Source organism: Taudactylus pleione, unplaced genomic scaffold, assembly GCF_031769625.1.
Source record: "Taudactylus pleione unplaced genomic scaffold, aTauple2 ptg000405l, whole genome shotgun sequence".
Classification (NCBI taxonomy): domain Eukaryota; kingdom Metazoa; phylum Chordata; class Amphibia; order Anura; family Myobatrachidae; genus Taudactylus; species Taudactylus pleione.
The window spans coordinates 295274-313416 of record NW_028284807.1 but is presented as its reverse complement, the minus strand read 5'-3'; the positions used below and the strand labels follow the sequence as shown (position 1 = coordinate 313416).

At 45.4% G+C, this 18143-nt stretch overlaps 1 protein-coding gene across 1 annotated transcript in view; it reads right to left on the bottom strand.

Moving 5' to 3' along the window:
* The window catches only part of LOC148506416 (V-set domain containing T-cell activation inhibitor 1-like), a 123377-nt gene extending 106796 nt beyond the window's left edge, over positions 1–16581 (bottom strand). The window contains exon 1 of the mRNA XM_088446788.1: positions 16535–16581. Within this exon, the coding sequence (XP_088302914.1) occupies positions 16535–16555 (21 nt within the window). The 5' untranslated portion in view covers positions 16556–16581. The remainder of the gene's footprint in view (positions 1–16534) is intronic.
* Between the last annotated feature and the right edge of the window lie 1562 nt (positions 16582–18143).

The following is an 18143-nucleotide window of genomic DNA, read 5'->3' as shown; positions in this document are numbered from 1 at the left end:
TAGCCCCCCTTGTATTGCCCCCAGTAGTAGCCCCCCTTGTAGTGCTCCCAGTAGTAGCCCCCCTTGTATTGCCCCCAGTAGTAGCCCCCCTTGTAGTGCTCCCAGTAGTAGCCCCTCCTTGTAGTGTTCCCAGTAGTAGCCCCCCCAGTAGTAATCCCCCCTTGTAGTGCCCCCAGTAGTAGCCCCCCCTTGTAGTGCCCCCAGTAGTAGCCCCCCTTGTAGTGCCCCCAGTAGTAGCCCCCCTTGTAGTGCCCCCAGTAGTAGCCCCCCCTTGTAGTGCCCCCAGTAGTAGCCCCCCTTGTAGTGCCCCCAGTAGTAGTCCCCCTTGTAGTGCCCCCAGTAGTAATCCCCCCGCAGTAGAGACATAATTAAAAAAAAAACACTTACCTGAAACCCCGCTCCTGCTCCTGGTCCCACCGCCGCTATCAGCTCCTCAGTCAGTCCTCCGGGCCGCTTTGCATTATGGGAAAGACATCATGATGTCACTCCCATTACCCACTGCGGGAGCCCGGAAGATGTCCGGCCCTGGCAGTGGGAGCAGCAGCCGATGAGTCTGTCAGACTCTCATCAGCTGCTGAAGCAAACACACATCTGCCGGAGCCAGCGGCTGTGTTTGTGCTGTGTAGCGCTGACCAAACTCCGTCCGGTCAGCGCTACACACGCGGTGCAGTCTGTATCACAGAGACACAGTCTGCCCGCAGCCCGCATGGTACGCAGCTGAGGCACCCTCCACTATATGGCACCCTACGCAGAAGCATACCATGCGTAATGGGAGAACCGGCCCTAGGTGGATGGCAGATATATTTGCCCTAGATTCATAACCTATGTATTTTATTTAAAAAAAACAGGAAAATGTTTGGTTGTTTGTTGTTAACAACTTTGACAAAGCTGGAAAGGGCTCCTGGGGTCTCTGGATGGAGAGAGAGGGAGGGCTCTATCCATTTAGACCAGTTGGGGTCTTTGGGCTGGTGGCCTCACAGAAGGCTAATTAGGGCTTACAGCTGTGTGTGTGTGTTTATAGGCTGTCAGACTGATCACTGGGAGATGCACAATAGGAGTCTATTGTGTCTCTGTGAGAGAAACATGCTGCTAAAATGCCTGGTAGAACTTCTTGTATGTTTTATAAGTGAGCCAGGATCACTTCTGTGTTTAGTTAGTGCCAGACGGCAAGGTGTTTATTTCTATTTATTTTGTTTTTATGCATAATAAAACTGGCTGACGCCAGTTGCACCAAACCAACGGACTTGTGTGATCTCTCAGCTGCTTGATGGCAAGCTCGGACTGGGCCGCCGGGGATTCGGTGAAATCCCTGGTGGGTCCCAGTGACTTGTATGCATGCCCTCTAAACTGGGATAGCATGGCCTATGGCACAATTCGTGGGTAGCAGGTGCTGTGCAGCTGCTTGCTGAGCAGTCATCAAGACTGACCCGGCTGGCAGCTACACGCAGGGGACTGGATCACAGTTCTGCAGTCAGACTCAGCACCACAGTGCATTACTGGGTAATAATTCGCAGTAACCTCTGCAGAGGGGTCAGAGGAGCATGTGCTGAGCTCTGATTGGATGATCCCATCACAGCCTTGAGGTTGCTGTGGCTTCTGGTGAGTACACTCTGTGGGCACTACAGTGTGACATAATGTGTGGACACTAAAGGTGGCATAATATGTGGGGGCTACAGTGGTATAATGTGTGGGCACTACAGTGGTATGATGTGTGGGTACTACAGTGTGGCATAATGTGGGGGGTACTACAGTTTGGTATAAAATAAATGCAATACACTGTGGCATAATATGGGGGGCACTTCAGTGTGGCATAATGTTAGTACATGTGTAGTGGTGCAATGCTGATTAATTGTGGGTAAATTACAAGAGTTACTGGGTGGCACACCACTACCTTTCTGCCTCCTCCATGTTCACAACTACCTTTCTGCTGTACTCACCTGACCCCTTCTTGACAAACACCATCTTTCTGCACTACCTACCTGACCCCTCCATATTCACCACTACCTATCTGTACTACCCCCTGACCCCTACTTACCAAACACTACCTATCTGTACTACCTACCTGACCCCTCCATATTCACCACTACCTATCTGTACTACCCCCTGACCCCTACTTACCAAACACTACCTATATGTACTACCTACCTGACCCCTCCATATTCACCACTACCTATCTGTGCTACGTCCCTGACCCCTCCTTACCAAACACTACCTATCTGTACTACCTACCTGACCCCTCCATATTCACCACTACCTATCTGTGCTACGTCCCTGACCCCTCCTTACCAAACACTATCTCTCTGCACTACCTCCCTGACCCCTCCATACTCACCACTACCTATCTGCACTACCTCCCTGACCCCTCCATACTCACCACTACCTATCTGCACTACCTCCCTGACTCCTCCATACTCACCACTACCTATCTGTACTACCTCCCTGACCCCTCCATACTCACCACTATCTATCTGTACTACCTCCCTGACCCCTCCATACTCACCACTACCTATCTGCACTACCCCTGACCCCTCCATACTCACCACTACCTATCTGCACTACCTCCCTGACTCCTCCATACTCACCACTACCTATCTGTACTACCTCCCTGACCCCTCCATACTCACCACTACCTATCTGTACTACCTCCCTGACCCCTCCATACTCACCACTACCTAACTGCACTACCTCCCTGACCCCTCCTTACCAAACACAATCTCTCTGCACTACCTCCCTGACTCCTCCATACTCACCACTAGCTATCTGCACTACCTCCCTGACCGCTCCATACTCACCACTACCTATCTGTACTACCTCCCTGACCCCTCCATACTCACCACTACCTATCTGTACTACCTCCCTGATCCCTCCATACTCACCACTACCTATCTGCACTACATACCTGACCCCTCCATACTCACCACTACCTATCTGCACTACCTCCCTGACCCCTCCATACTCACCACTACCTATCTGCACTACGTCCCTGACCCCTCCATACTCACCACTACCTATCTGCACTACGTCCCTGACCCCTCCATACTCACCACTACCTATCTGCACTACCTCCCTGACCCCTCCATACTCTCTACTACCTATCTGCACTACCTCCCTGACCCCTCCGTACTCTCTACTACCTATCTGCACTACGTCCCTGACCCCTTTACCAAACACTCTCTCTCTGCACTACCTCCCTGACCCCTCCATACTCTCTACTACCTATCTGCACTACCTCCCTGACCCCTCCATACTCACCACTACCTATCTGCACTATGTCCCTGACCCCTTTACCAAACACTATCTCTCTGCACTACCTCCCTGACACCTCCATACTCCCCACTATCTATCTGCACTACCTCCCTGACCCCTCCATACTCACCACTACCTATCTGCACTACGTCCCTGACCCCTCCATACTCACCACTACCTATCTGCACTACCTCCCTGACCCCTCCATACTCTCTACTACCTATCTGCACTACGTCCCTGACCCCTTTACCAAACACTCTCTCTCTGCACTACCTCCCTGACCCCTCCATACTCACCACTACCTATCTGTACTACCTCCCTGACTCCTCCATACTCACCACTACCTATCTGCTCTACCTCCCTGACCCCTCCATACTCACCACTACCTATCTGTACTACCTCCCTGACTCCTCCATACTCACCACTACCTATCTGCTCTACCTCCCTGACCCCTCCATACTCACCACTACCTATCTGCACTACCTCCCTGACCCCTCCATACTCACCACTACCTATCTGCACTACCTCCCTGACTCCTCCATACTCACCACTACCTATCTCCACTACCTCCCTGACTCCTCCATACTCACCACTACCTATCTGTACTACCTCCCTGACCGCTCCATACTCACCACTACCTATCTGCACTACGTCCCTGACCCCTCCATACTCACCACTACCTATCTGCACTACCTCCCTGACCCCTCCATACTCTCTACTACCTATCTGCACTACGTCCCTGACCCCTTTACCAAACACTCTCTCTCTGCACTACCTCCCTGACCCCTCCATACTCACCACTACCTATCTGTACTACCTCCCTGTCTCCTCCATACTCACCACTACCTATCTGCTCTACCTCCCTGACCCCTCCATACTCACCACTACCTATCTACACTACCTCCCTGCCCCCTCCATACTCACCACTACCTATCTGCACTACCTCCCTGACTCCTCCATACTCACCACTACCTATCTGCACTACCTCCCTGACCTCTCCATACTCACCACTACCTATCTGAACTACCCCCCCTGACCCCTCCATACTCACCACTACCTATCTGCACTACCTCCCTGACTCCTCCATACTCACCACTACCTATCTGTACTACCTCCCTGACTCCTCCATACTCACCACTACCTATCTGTACTACCTCCCTGACCCCTCCATACTCTCTACTACCTATCTGCACTACGTCCCTGACCCCTTTACCAAACACTCTCTCTCTGCACTACCTCCCTGACCCCTCCATACTCACCACTATCTATCTGTACTACCTCCCTGACTCCTCCATACTCACCACTACCTATCTGCTCTACCTCCCTGACCCCTCCATACTCACCACTACCTATCTGCACTACCTCCCTGTCCCCTCCATACTCACCACTACCTATCTACACTACCTCCCTGACCCCTCCATACACACTATTACCTTTATGCACTACCTCCCTGACCTCTCCGTACTCGTCACTATTTGTTTGCACTACATCCCTGACCCCTCCGTACTCACCACTACCTATCTACACTACTTCCCTGACCCTTCCTTACCAAACACTATCCCCCTGCTGTTTGTACTATCCCCCTGGCTCCTCCATACCAAACACTGCACTGCCTACATGACCCCCGATATCCACCACAATCTTCCTTAGAAAAACAAAGCAGAAATCTATAACCAATGGCGCTGAAGAATGGAACACTAAAAAAAAAATCTTAATTATGTTTATAAGTGTTTCCACGTAGCTGTTTGTGGTAGTAAACCAAAAGGAAACACAAAAAAACAATGAACAACAGCTCTGTGTAACACCTAAAAGCTGAATCAATAATGAATATAGAAAGCTAAATTAAAATTGTACCAGAAATAAGAATTAAAAATAAATCATAAAAATCACTACAGTGGACAGAATATACAAATTTAATAATATAAAACAAACATCTTTGGCCAATGTAACAATTATAAATACATATGTAAAATGTTTAAAAAACACATAACAACACTGTGACAAAACAATGAGTAATATATGTATTAAGATCACCACATTAACCTTGTGTAGCAGCTGGGGTCTCAGATGCTAAATGTATGGGCAGAGATGGTTATAATCCCATGCATGTGAGCATGGAACTTAAAATCTGTTAAAAGTTCCACGAGCGGAAGTATTGTGACTTTCAAAAAATATCTTATCCAGATAGATGATATAGCAAATGTAAACAGTAATTCCCGACCTGATTCCTGCCGAACACTGATGACAACTGTTTAGAAATAAAATTGGGGAATTTATGACAGTTTTCCACTATCAGTTTCAGTGCAGATTTAGGGGCCTATTCAACACTAAAATTACGTTTTTAAGGACATTTTCCTTAAATAACGTTATTTTGGTATTCATGTAGCCACTTAGCACAGGAGATATCACAGATATCTCCTTGCTAAGTTCCCCTGCGTTAATTTCCACACTCCCCATACATTAGTATTAGTACATTAGTACATTAGTATGGGGATGTGGAAATTATGGTATTCATCAAATTCCGAAAATTATCAATTTTCGGAATTTGATGCAGTTACTATTCGCCACTGTGAGGTGGCGAATAGCAGGTTAAACTTACCTGTATCCACGTGTGCAGGTCCCCCCTCCGGCGCTCTGCTCCGTCCTCAGGCTCCGGAGGCTGGACTGTCATGTGTGCTCCCCAGCAGAGCACAAGAAAGTTTAGACAAAAAAAATAAAGGTTTTTTTTTTTTCTAATCTGTCATGTGGTCTGCTGGGAAACCACATGACAGCGCAGCAGGACGGAGCCGGAGGCTGCTGCGCGGACAGTTAAGTCGGGGGGGGGGAGGTGAGCGGAGGAGAGAGGGGGGTCAGGGGGGTACACAAACTTAACGCATCTGTAGGCAGTGCTGCGCATGCGCTGGTATTACAGATGTAACAGAGCATGCGCAGCACTGTTTCCAGACGCGATAAGGTATTGTAGGCAGGAAAAGTATCTATTTCCCGAAAAGCTGTCATCGCAAAAATGACAGGTACCGGAATAGATACTTATGGAGAGATGGAATGATGAATTCCACCTATAATTAGCTAGAACTCCATGAGAGTTCTAAAGCTAATTATCTCCAGAGAATTTTTAGGTTTAATGAATAGGCCCCTTAGTGAAATAAATATCTCACAGTGAGTGTAATGTATACAATATGTCCTCACCAACGCGCCTCATTCTCCATCTATCTCATTCCAATTGTAAAGCGCAACGGAATATGCTGCGCTATATAAGAAACTGGTAATAAATAACCAGGTCTGCGGTTCATACCTCATGATAGAGACAACGTGGCAGTCTGCAGGCCCTGTTCGTCTCGTGGCAGAAGAGCATGCACTTTTTCTGTGCTCATTTGCGGTTGGTGACGCACTATTGCTCGGCCGCCGGATGGCATTTTTTTGTGCTGCCGTCTGCGCTAATTTGCGGCAATAGACTTGCAGATTGCAATGTTCCGTATGTCAGCTCTCACGAGCAGGGCCCTCTATCCTCTTGTGCTTATCCTTTCTTTACTTATACTATCTGCTCTATACTCAAAAGCACCTAACCCGTGACTTTTGCCATCCTGCTTCTGTTGCAGCCGTGTTTATATACCATGTACTTGTCTTGTAGTATCTTAAACTGTATGACACTGTTTTCTTGTTCTGTTCAACTGTTTATGTACTATGTTTATGTACTATGTCTATGTACTATGTTTATGTACTATGTCTATGTACTATGTCTATGTACTATGTCTATGTACTATGTTTATGTACTATGTCTATGTACTATGTTTATGTACTATGTTTCTGTACTATGTTTCTGTACTATGTTTCTGTACTATGTCTATGTACTATGTTTCTGTACTATGTCTATGTACTATGTTTCTGTACTATGTCTATGTACTATGTTTCTGTACTATGTTTCTGTACTATGTTTCTGTACTATGTCTATGTACTATGTTTCTGTACTATGTTTCTGTACTATGTCTATGTACTATGTCTATGTACTATGTCTATGTACTATGTTTCTGTACTATGTTTATGTACTATGTCTATGTACTATGTCTATGTACTATGTTTATGTACTATGTTTCTGTACTATGTTTCTGTACTATGTCTATGTACTATGTTTATGTACTATGTTTATGTACTATGTTTATGTACTATGTTTATGTACTATGTTTCTGTACTATGTCTATGTACTATGTTTCTGTACTATGTTTCTGTACTATGTAAGGCGCTGCAGAACCCTTGTGGCGCCATATAAATAAAGGATAATAATAATAATAATAATAATGTCAAGCGAGGAGCAATTCCTACACAGTGCTGTGGCAGATGACGCAAAGGACCGACTGTTGGATGGGGTCTGCTGAGCTGCTACCTCCAATGTCCCGCAGCAGCATGCTGGCAGATCGAGGTGTCTGTGGGTCAGGCTATGTCTAGCCCTCCTCTGTGCAGTCACCCAAATGGCAGACTTTAACCCGTCCACTGCGTGCGTCCTTGTGGAGGTAAGTGTCACAGGACCAGGACTTGTTGTGGTGATCAAGAAAAAAATCCACTAGTTTAGTTCTCTGACGCATTTCTTGCCAATCGGGATTTCCTCACGGGATTATTTTACTTATATGTTTATACATAAACACACATTTTCCTTATTCACGTGGATCACAATACACCCATCACTGGATATCTTCACATTAATATTATAATTGATTATTACTATAAATCGATATACATTAGTCTATTGTAGGTATAGGGAATAATGATCACTAATTTTTATTATACACATTAGGTATAGGGTCATCACGACAATATTTAATATTATAAACTAATTAAATATATGAAATATGTAGTTATTTAATAATATATGAGGATATATAGTATATGGACCACTCTAGATTGAATGGCTTAATATAGTGTTTTGCAATAGTTACTTTAGGCTTATAACATGGTGATTAGGGAAATATCCAACACAATCATGGGGTATTGTAATTGGTATATACCCATTTAATGTGCAGCAAAGATATGATACATGCTAGAAAAAATAGAATTTTATATATAGTATGACGATTGATAAAATGTATTATGGTTACTAGATCCCTTCTACTATTAATAATAATATAAATTCCCTATTGATGAAACTTCAGTAGGATATTACTATTTTACTTGACTAATATCAAAGAATCATTCCACATGGTTTATTTACTAAGGACGTTATCACTGTAGACTATTTAGCCATTAAGGGAACTGACAGGCAAGTCTGATTGACTTTCTTAAGAGCCAATCAAAAGGTTTTATGCTAATTGGCTGTAAGAAGTGCCAATCAACTAACAAGGCATTTAATTGGCTAATCATCGGTATATGAGATCTGTCAACCTGGTGAACGGGTTGACTCTATGATTAAGCAATTAAGTGAATCGCCCATCAGAGGACGCGTGGCACGCGGCACACACTGCTGTTGTGTACATGATTGATCTCACTCTTACTGAATATATTCTAATGTTCAAATGAGTATATGTACATTAGTACCAATGACGTTAGGTTGAGTTCTGGGCTAAGCAGTATACAACAGGCTGCTTCTATCAGTGTCAGTAATAATAGCCATCTAAGAACGCTGGAAGGATTACTATTAGGCTAATCCTGACATTTACACTCATAGCGCTGTGAAACATGATTGCACTATATTTGGCAACATTGTAAAGGGTGGCTAATGAATGATACTAAATAGATACTATATAACTCCTCCTAATATGTCTGTATATTGAGCTTTTCACAAAAGTATGATTAATGTATGAGCCAGGATTAAGTGCTGATGTGAGCGGTGTATTTAAGAGCATAAATGTCAGTATTATAAATCGCAAACAATTATATACGCTATGTAGAAAAACCAATATGACCACTAGGCCTATCCTGATGATTATACTGACAATGTAGTAAGATATTAATACATTACATTTGGAAGTTTTATAATGAGCGAATAACCAATGATATAAAACAGATACCATATATAGTGTTGCGATTTGAACATCAACACCATGAACCCCTGATATTTATATAGGGGAAGCCTCTATATAAAGGAGAAATTGCCCAGTCATTGGACTGGGACAAAAGGACATAGAGGAGTATAATTTGTTAAGCTGAGTGAGTTGGGCAAATAATTAAATTATATTACTACTGCTCTATATTGTATCAATTTATCCCCAGTTTATGCCAACCGAGTATATTTAACATGGTCATTAACACACAAACCAATATATGATATCAATATTACACACCTTTTATCTATAATAGTCGGCCTGAATAGAGGACCCTTTATGAGGTTTATTATATATAGTGGTAATATACAATTGTATATCATATTTGGAATCATATACACACTTTTGAGGTAGAATAGTGATAACATTGGAGTCTTGAGATCATCAGCAAATATTTTATTTTTATTTTCAGTTTCACTTTGTGTTTTTATGTAGCTATATTTTGCTGGCAATATTTTAAGATCTATTATTACAAGTTATATTTTAATTTTATTACATTCCAAATTTTCTGTAAACATTATTGTTTATTTATACTGCGATCCATGAGTGCCCCACGCAGGAATACTTTTCTTCTTCTTGTCCGTGTATATAGTTGGAAGCTGCACTCCCTTTGTAGAGTACAACTAAGGGGGGTATTCAATTAGGCAGCGTCATTTTCACCTATTTCAATTATCCCCGTATTCAATTTCAAAGACTTTTCGCAGGTTCGAAAAGTCTTTGAAAAAAGAGGGGATAACTTTTCACCACTGAAATAGGTGGCGAAAAAAAGTGCAGAATTGGGGTTTAGGGGTGCAGGCTTAAAAAAAATAGCCTGCACCCCTGGGAATGTCATTTAAAAATAAACTATGTCAAAAAGAGTTTAAAAAAAAAATCAGGACACCCCAAAAAATTAACTGTAATTTTGGGGTTTTCAAAAAATAATAATTAGGGAACACACTTCTAAAATAGCCAAATTAAATTCAGATGGGTCCCCAAGTATGCGGCAGGTGTTTTCTTCATTACGGGAGGCAGGTGCATTTTTGCAGAATTTTAAAAAAATCCTTTTAGGGATTTAAAAAAATGTTTTTCATATACCCAAAATTTGATAGTAATAGTTATTTTTATAAAAAAAAATTTTTAAGTGCTATTCTTCATAGCCGCAAATATGCACCTGCCGCAGCTATTAGAAACCCCGACTTCTTTCAGCAGGTAAAATTGGGAGTACCCATAGTAATCCCCCATGTCTAGACATCTTTAGGGGGGTCCCAGGCACATTTCCGGAAAATTCTTGTTTTTTTTGCAGATCCTGGTTTCACCCGGTCCCGTTTTCGCTCATTTTAAATTGAATATGGGGATAAAGCAGGCACGCGCCCGATACTTTATCCCTGGAAAATCTCCGATGTGGAGCAAAAAGTCCAGCACGGACTTTTTGCTCCAAATTGAATACCCCCCATAGAGGGGAAGCTTGAGGAATTATAAGCGGCTAAATGCACAAGCTAAGTGAAGTATTGATCTGTGTATGTAGTTTTAAACCGCACTACCACTACGGATAAACCGTTCTTCCACTACAGAGTCAGTGGCGGAACTCCCGGAGACAATGGAGTCATTTGCCGCCGGGCGCCAGCCCTGAAGGGGGCACCTGGCTCCATTGTCATCCGGGCCGGCCACTGCTGAGGAGGAGCTGCTTGGAGAAGGAGCGCCGCTGATCGGCGCTCCACCTCCAGTGTCGCACCCCCTGCACCCTCCATTTGCCGGGCGCCCGCTGAGTGTGTTACCAGTGGGCGCCCGCTCCTTCTCTCCCCCTCCCCTCCCTGGCGCAAGCGGCAGCCGGAGCTCACTCCTGAGCTCCGGGTCCCACAGTGTACTGTGGGAGTGACGTCATGACATCACCCCCAGAGTTCTGAGAGGAGCGGGCGCCGGGGATGGAAGGCAGCAGGCACTGGAGCGGGCTTTAAGGTAAGGGTTTTTTTTTGTATGTGTGTGTATACGCGCCCGGGTGGGGGGACACAATACTGGGTGCATTACAGGGGGCATACTACTGGGAGCACTGCAAGGGGCTTAATACTGGGGGCACTACAGGGAGTTTAATACTGGGGCACTACAGGGGGCTCAATACTGGGGGTATTACAGGGGGCTTACTACTGGGGGCATTACAGGGGCTTACTACTGGGGGCACTACAGGGAGCTTAATACTGGGGCACTACAGGGGGCTCAATACTGGGGGTATTACAGGGGGCTTACTACTGGGGGCATTACAGGGGGCTTACTACTGGGGGCATTACAGGGGGCTTACTACTGGGGGCATTACAGGGGGCTTAATACTGGGGGCATTACAGGGGGTTTAATACTGGGGGCTTATTACAGGGGGCTTACTACAAGGAGTTTACTACTGGCGGCATCATATGGGGGCACTACAGGGGGCATTACAGGGGCCTTACTACTGGGGGCATCATATGGGGCACTACAGGGGGCCTTACTATTGGGAGCACTAAAAGGGCCTTACTATTGGGAGCACTAAAAGGGCCTTACTACTGGGGGCACTACATAGGGGGACCACTACTGGGGGCACTACATAGGTGGGCACTGCATAGGCGGACTTCTACTGAGGGCACTGCATAGGCGGGCACTGCATAGGGGGACTTCTACTGAGGGCACTGCACAGGGGGACCACTACTGGGGGCATTGTATAAAAGGAACTGCAAAGGGGGGTGGCTGCAGCTTGGGCTGGGGGGGGCAGTTTTAATTTGGGGGGGGGGGCACCAACATTTATCTTGCCTCCGGGCACCTGGGATGAAGTTACTCCACTGTACAGAGTATAACTATATGGTGGGGAGATCAGCGAGACATAAGCAGTTTTATGATCATTATCAGCAAACTACTAATTACAGATAGCAGGATCAGGTCTCTGAATGAGAGAAGATGTACACGGGAAGACAGCTGTCTGAAACACCGACTGCCCATAAGTGTAGCTCAACATATAAATTGTAACTTCCATATACAAAAGCCGAGTCCGCACAAGATCAGTTTACAATTAAGTATCAGATAAATCCCAACATAATAGCTATAAGGAACATGTACAGTACAGCTTTTGCTTGGTAGTGCTCCCAATATTTAAGTATCTCAACTTATTTTCCTTATTCTTTGCAAGAAAGCAAAGACAAAAGAACAGCTTTTTGGGGCACACATTAAACAGAATACTTTCATCAACGATTAGTGATTGTAATTTTAAAATATAATTTTAATTGGATGCTACCCCCTAAAAATATGTATAGGTAGTACACAACATAATGAAGAAAGTGCGTTTTGTCATTTACTGACACAGACAGATGCAGGTTAAAGTGATATTATATAGGAGCCGTCTGTTCAAAGTTAACTAATCATCTGCGGCTCAGTCATCTGCGATTTACAATTACTCCCTTGAAGTTTGAAGCTGCATACACACACAACGATTTTTTGACCGATTATCGTTAAACGATATAGTTTAACGATAATCGTTTGAAAAAATCGTTCACTTCCTGAGTAAAATGATGAACGATTATCGTTCATGCGCGTTCACGTTTGTAGTTTGTAGTTTGTAGTTCAGTCAGACTTGTCAACTGAACGATTTTCATTAAGGGAATATGCAAAAATCGTTTGTAGTTCATAAAAATCGTTCATTAATGGAGCGTACACACGGTCAGATTTGTCAGACTTGTCAGATTTGTCAGATGAACGATTGAACGATTGAACGATTTGAACGATTTTACCAAAGTTTTGAACGATTTGAACGATTTGAACGATTGAACGATTTTTGACTGCATTAAAATGAATGGAATCGTCCAAGTCTGACTGCAAACCCATCAGATGTCAGATATCGTTATCTGACAAACGGGAACGCGCATCGTTGATCGTCCATCGTTCAGGCATGTCAGATATGAACGATTTTCCTTCAGATATGAACGACTGAACAATTTTTAAATCGTTATCGTCCATATCTGAAGAAAAAATCTGATCGTGTGTATGCACCATAAGTAATCAGTGGCTACTGTAGCATTTGGGTATCTGAAGACTGTCTGTGAAGTGTGACTGGGATAAACCACAACTCTCTGAGTCACATTAAATGTTTAACGAATAATGCAGAGAGCAAAGCAAACCGCCTAAAGGACCACTTGTTTGCTTATGTGGGAAGAAAGTACAGATACAAAGTAGGAGCAGACTATATATAAACTAAGAAATAACTATTAATGTATTGATACATAAATACTGATTATATAACAACATTCTCTGCTCTAATTACAAATGATACACAGTATAAAAAGGGGAGTTAATGGTACACAGTACAAAAAGACCTCTGTATAGAAACTATAGTTGTATTTCAATATTTAAAATAACAACAATTCAAGCTACATATCCAATTATTTAATATTCCAATAATAGGATAAAATGGATATTAAATTCTTGAATCTAGCTGTAATACACAGTGAATAAAGAATATACAGGGAATGAATAAAATACAGTGAATAAACAAATAATCAAAACATACACAGTGGACAAAAGTTTTTAACTCTCAGATTTCTATCTTTATCGCAATCTATGCGTTTTTAATAATAATCTGCCTTTATTACTAAACTAAATTAAGTTATGTTTTAAGACCCCCTGAGTGCACCTATCAGCCTCATACTGCTTTTCCTTTTCTATTTTGTTAGATGATTAGTGGGGTTATAACTTGCTTCCGGGCATCTGGGATGAAATTATGCCACTGAGTGGATATCCCCATTACAATACATATGAGGATCTGTATGTATTGTGATAAACCTCCGGAAATTGGAGCTTTCTTAGGTTTTAACATATTATTAACTTTCATACATCCGAGCCGCCTTAATGCCTCATGGCTCCGCTTCAAGCAAATAACCTCAGCATTACAAAGGGAAGGGGTCATCCTATATCCATCCAGGGTCACTCACAAATCCCTCATAGCATAACATTGTATGAGCCACACCTCCGTCTTCACCCCCAGCCAGCCTCCACCTGCAGTCACTCTTATCCTCACCCCCAGCCAGCCTCCACCTGCAGTCACTCTTATCCTCACCCCCAGCCAACCTCCAGCCGCAGTCACTCTTATCCTCACCCCCAGCCAGCCTCCACCTGCAGTCACTCTTATCCTCACTCCCAGCCAGCCTCCACCTGCAGTCACTCTTATCCTCATCCCCAGCCAGCCTCCACCTGCAGTCACTCTTATCCTCATCCCCAGCCAGCCTCCACCTGCAGTCACTCTTATCCTCATCCCCAGCCAGCCTCCACCTGCAGTCACTCTTATCCTCACCTCCAGCCAGCCTCCACCCGCAGTCACTCTTATCCTCAACCACAGCCAGCCTCCACCCGCAGTCACTCTTATCCTCACTCCCAGCCAGCCTCCACCTGCAGTCACTCTTATCCTCATCCCCAGCCAGCCTCCACCTGCAGTCACTCTTATCCTCATCCCCAGCCAGCCTCCACCTGCAGTCACTCTTATCCTCACCCCAAGCCAGCCTCCACCTGCAGTCACTCTTATCCTCATCCCCAGCCAGCCTCCACCTGCAGTCACTCTTATCCTCACCCCCAGCCAGCCTCCACCCGCAGTCACTCTTATCCTCACCTCAAGCCAGCCTCCACCCGCAGTCATTCTTATCCTCACCCCCAGCCAGCCTCCACCTGCAGTCACTCTTATCCTCACTCCCAGCCAGCCTCCACCTGCAGTCACTCTTATCCTCACCCCCAGCCAGCCTCCACCTGCAGTCACTCTTATCCTCACCCCCAGCCAGCCTCCACCTGCAGTCACTCTTATCCTCACCCCCAGCCAGCCTCCACCTGCAGTCACTCTTATCCTCACTCCCTGCCAGCCTCCACCTGCAGTCACTCTTATCCTCACCCCCAGCCAGCCTCCACCTGCAGTCACTCTTATCCTCACCCCCAGCCATCCTCACCCCCAGCCAGCCTCCACCTGCAGTCACTCTTATCCTCACCCCCAGCCATCCTCACCCCAAGCCAGCCTCCACCTGCAGTCACTCTTATCCTCACCCCCAGCCAGCCTCACCCACAGCCAGCCTCCACCTGCAGTCACTTATCCTCACCCCCAGCCAGCCTCCACCTGCAGTCACTCTTATCCTCACCCCCAGCCAGCCTCCTCCTGCAGTCACTGTTATCCTCACTCCCAGCCATCCTCATCCCCAGCCAGCCTCCACTTGCAGTCACTCTTATCCTCACTCCCAGCCATCCTCATCCCCAGCCAGCCTCCACCTGCAGCCACTCTTATCCTCACCCCCAGCCAGCCTCCACTTGCAGTCACTCTTATCCTCACCCCCAGCCAGCCTCCACCTGCAGTCACTCTTATTCTCACCCCCAGCCAACCTCCACCTGCTGTCACTCTCATCCTTACCCCCAGCCAGCCTCCACCTGCAGTCACTCTTATCCTCACCCCCAGCCAGCCTCCACCTGCAGTCACTCTTATCCTCACCCCCAGCCAGCCTCCACCTGCAGTCACTCTTATCCTCACCCCCAGCCAGCCTCCACCTGCAGTCACTCTTATCCTCACCCCCAGCCAGCCTCCACCTGCAGTCACTCTTATCCTCACCCCCAGCCATCCTCCACCTGCAGTCACTCTTATCCTCACTCCCTGCCAGCCTCCACCTGCAGTCACTCTTATGCTCACCCCCAGCCATCCTCACCCCCAGCCAGCCTCCACCAGTCACTCTTATACCCCTTTTCCACCTAAATTCCGGGTCTGACCCGGAGTTGGAACAAAGTTCCTATCCGGATCAGACCCGGAATTTTGCCGGAGCTGACTCGGGATATTCCCGAGTCAGCGCCGCTCACACCGCAGTCGGGTCTGCATAGACCCGGCTTTTGCGGAGTGAAAGTGGACGCTTGGAGATGACGTCATCTCCAAGCGCCACTGAAGCCGGACCAATCGGCCGGCTAGCAGCGCACTCCAGGTCATCGTGACCCGGAGTGCGATGTTCCCATAGCAGGGTTTCACGGGCTACGCCCGTGTTAAACCCTGCTAGTTACCTGGGTTGGATTGCCGGGTCACTCGACCCGGCGATCCAACCATCTGCCCTTTTACACCAGGGGGCTGCCTGGGTTAACCCTTCAAAAACCCGGTTTTTAGCTCCGGTGTAAAAGGGGTATTATTCTCACCCCCAGCCAGCCTCCACCTGCAGTCACTCTTATCCTTCCTCCCATACAGAGTCTGGCCCCCGTTAGTGATTTGCCCCATACATACTCCCCATGTTCCAAGTTACTCAGCAGTAACTTAATCTCACCATAGACTTTGTGGATGTCATCCTGCCCGATAATCACAGGCTGCTGGGGAACCTCAGTCCTGGATAATGTGAGTCCTGGATAATGTGAGTCCACTGTCTACATAAAAACAAAAAATGATCATAAAAAAAAACTCCACAGTACACCGCACAAACTTAAACAAAACACACTATTACATAAAACCTTGAAGCACCTGAAAACTATACAAAGTAGTGTAATCGGTGATATACAGTACAAGAGGGAGCATCTGCATATGGCAGGGCCGGGCTCACCACACACTCCTGACCACACTCCTGACCACACTCCTGACCACACTCCTGACCACACTCCTGACCACACTCCCTAGCACTAAGGCCCAGAGGCCCAGCTCCCAAACTGTGGGAACGGATCATGATCCCCAGCCAGCACCAGGGACTCTCCATTTACCCTTCCTGGATTGTACAGTATGTAACATGGTCCCTTATATCTGACTATTACAGGAAGAGGCCACTCACTAAGGGCAGATGTACTAAGTTCTGAAAAGTGATAAATTGGAGAGAGATAAACTACCAACCAATCAGCTCCTAACTCATTTTTTAAACAAAGCCGGTACCATGACAATTAGGAGCTGAATGGTTGGTAGTTTATCACTTTCCAATTTATCACTATCCAAAGCTTAGTACAGCTCCAATACATATGCATTATTCTATACATTCAACCCAGTGACACATTGTAAAGCTGGCCACACATCTAAAGATTATTTGTCCAACTAATTGATTGATTGGGATGAAAATCTAGTAACGTATGGGAGTAACTGATGATCAGCAATTTGCTCCTAAATGCCAGAAAACAGATGAAAATGACGTCAGACAAGTTTGTTAAATGTTTGATCTAAACAATTTGTTCAAACAACAGTTTTTGTCCATTTTCCGGCATTTAGGAGCAAATTGATGATTATCAGTTACTCCCATACGTTACCAGGTTTTCATTCCAACCAATCAGCTAGTTGGTTGGTTGGACAGATAATCTTTAGATGTGTATCCAGCTTAACAATATAAGATACAGCCACAGACAACAGAGAGAGCTTACCAGCCGTCGTACGTCTATCTATCCAGTGTCTATATTCTATAAGCAGTGTTTGTTTTATTGCAGTTCCTTCATTCTCCCTCCCCAGCAACCAGTCACTGAGCTGCTATTTCACTTTCTCATTGGTGGCCGTGAAGCCTCTGTCAGTGAATTTATCATAAGTACAAACCATTTCCTGGAAATTAAACTAAGTGAGTGTATTTCTGCATCTCTTCTCTGGGGCAGATTTACAATAGAAATATCCCCAATCAGTATAATTTCTTATGGTCACATATCACAGCAAAAAGAATTAATAAAAGTGACAATGTACTAATGAAAAAAAAAAACGGGTTACGATAATCCTGCTGTCAGGATTTCGATCCGCCACTGTCGGTATTGGATCCGGCAGCTAAACAGCCACCGGCTTTACATACCGATTCTGTTGAGATATACAGTGTGTTGCAACTTTATTCTCCATATTTCTCCGGTGTCCTAATAACCGCTTTTTAAGTGAACGGGTGGTGCGACCCACATATTGTCATCCACATCTACATTGTAGTAAACAGA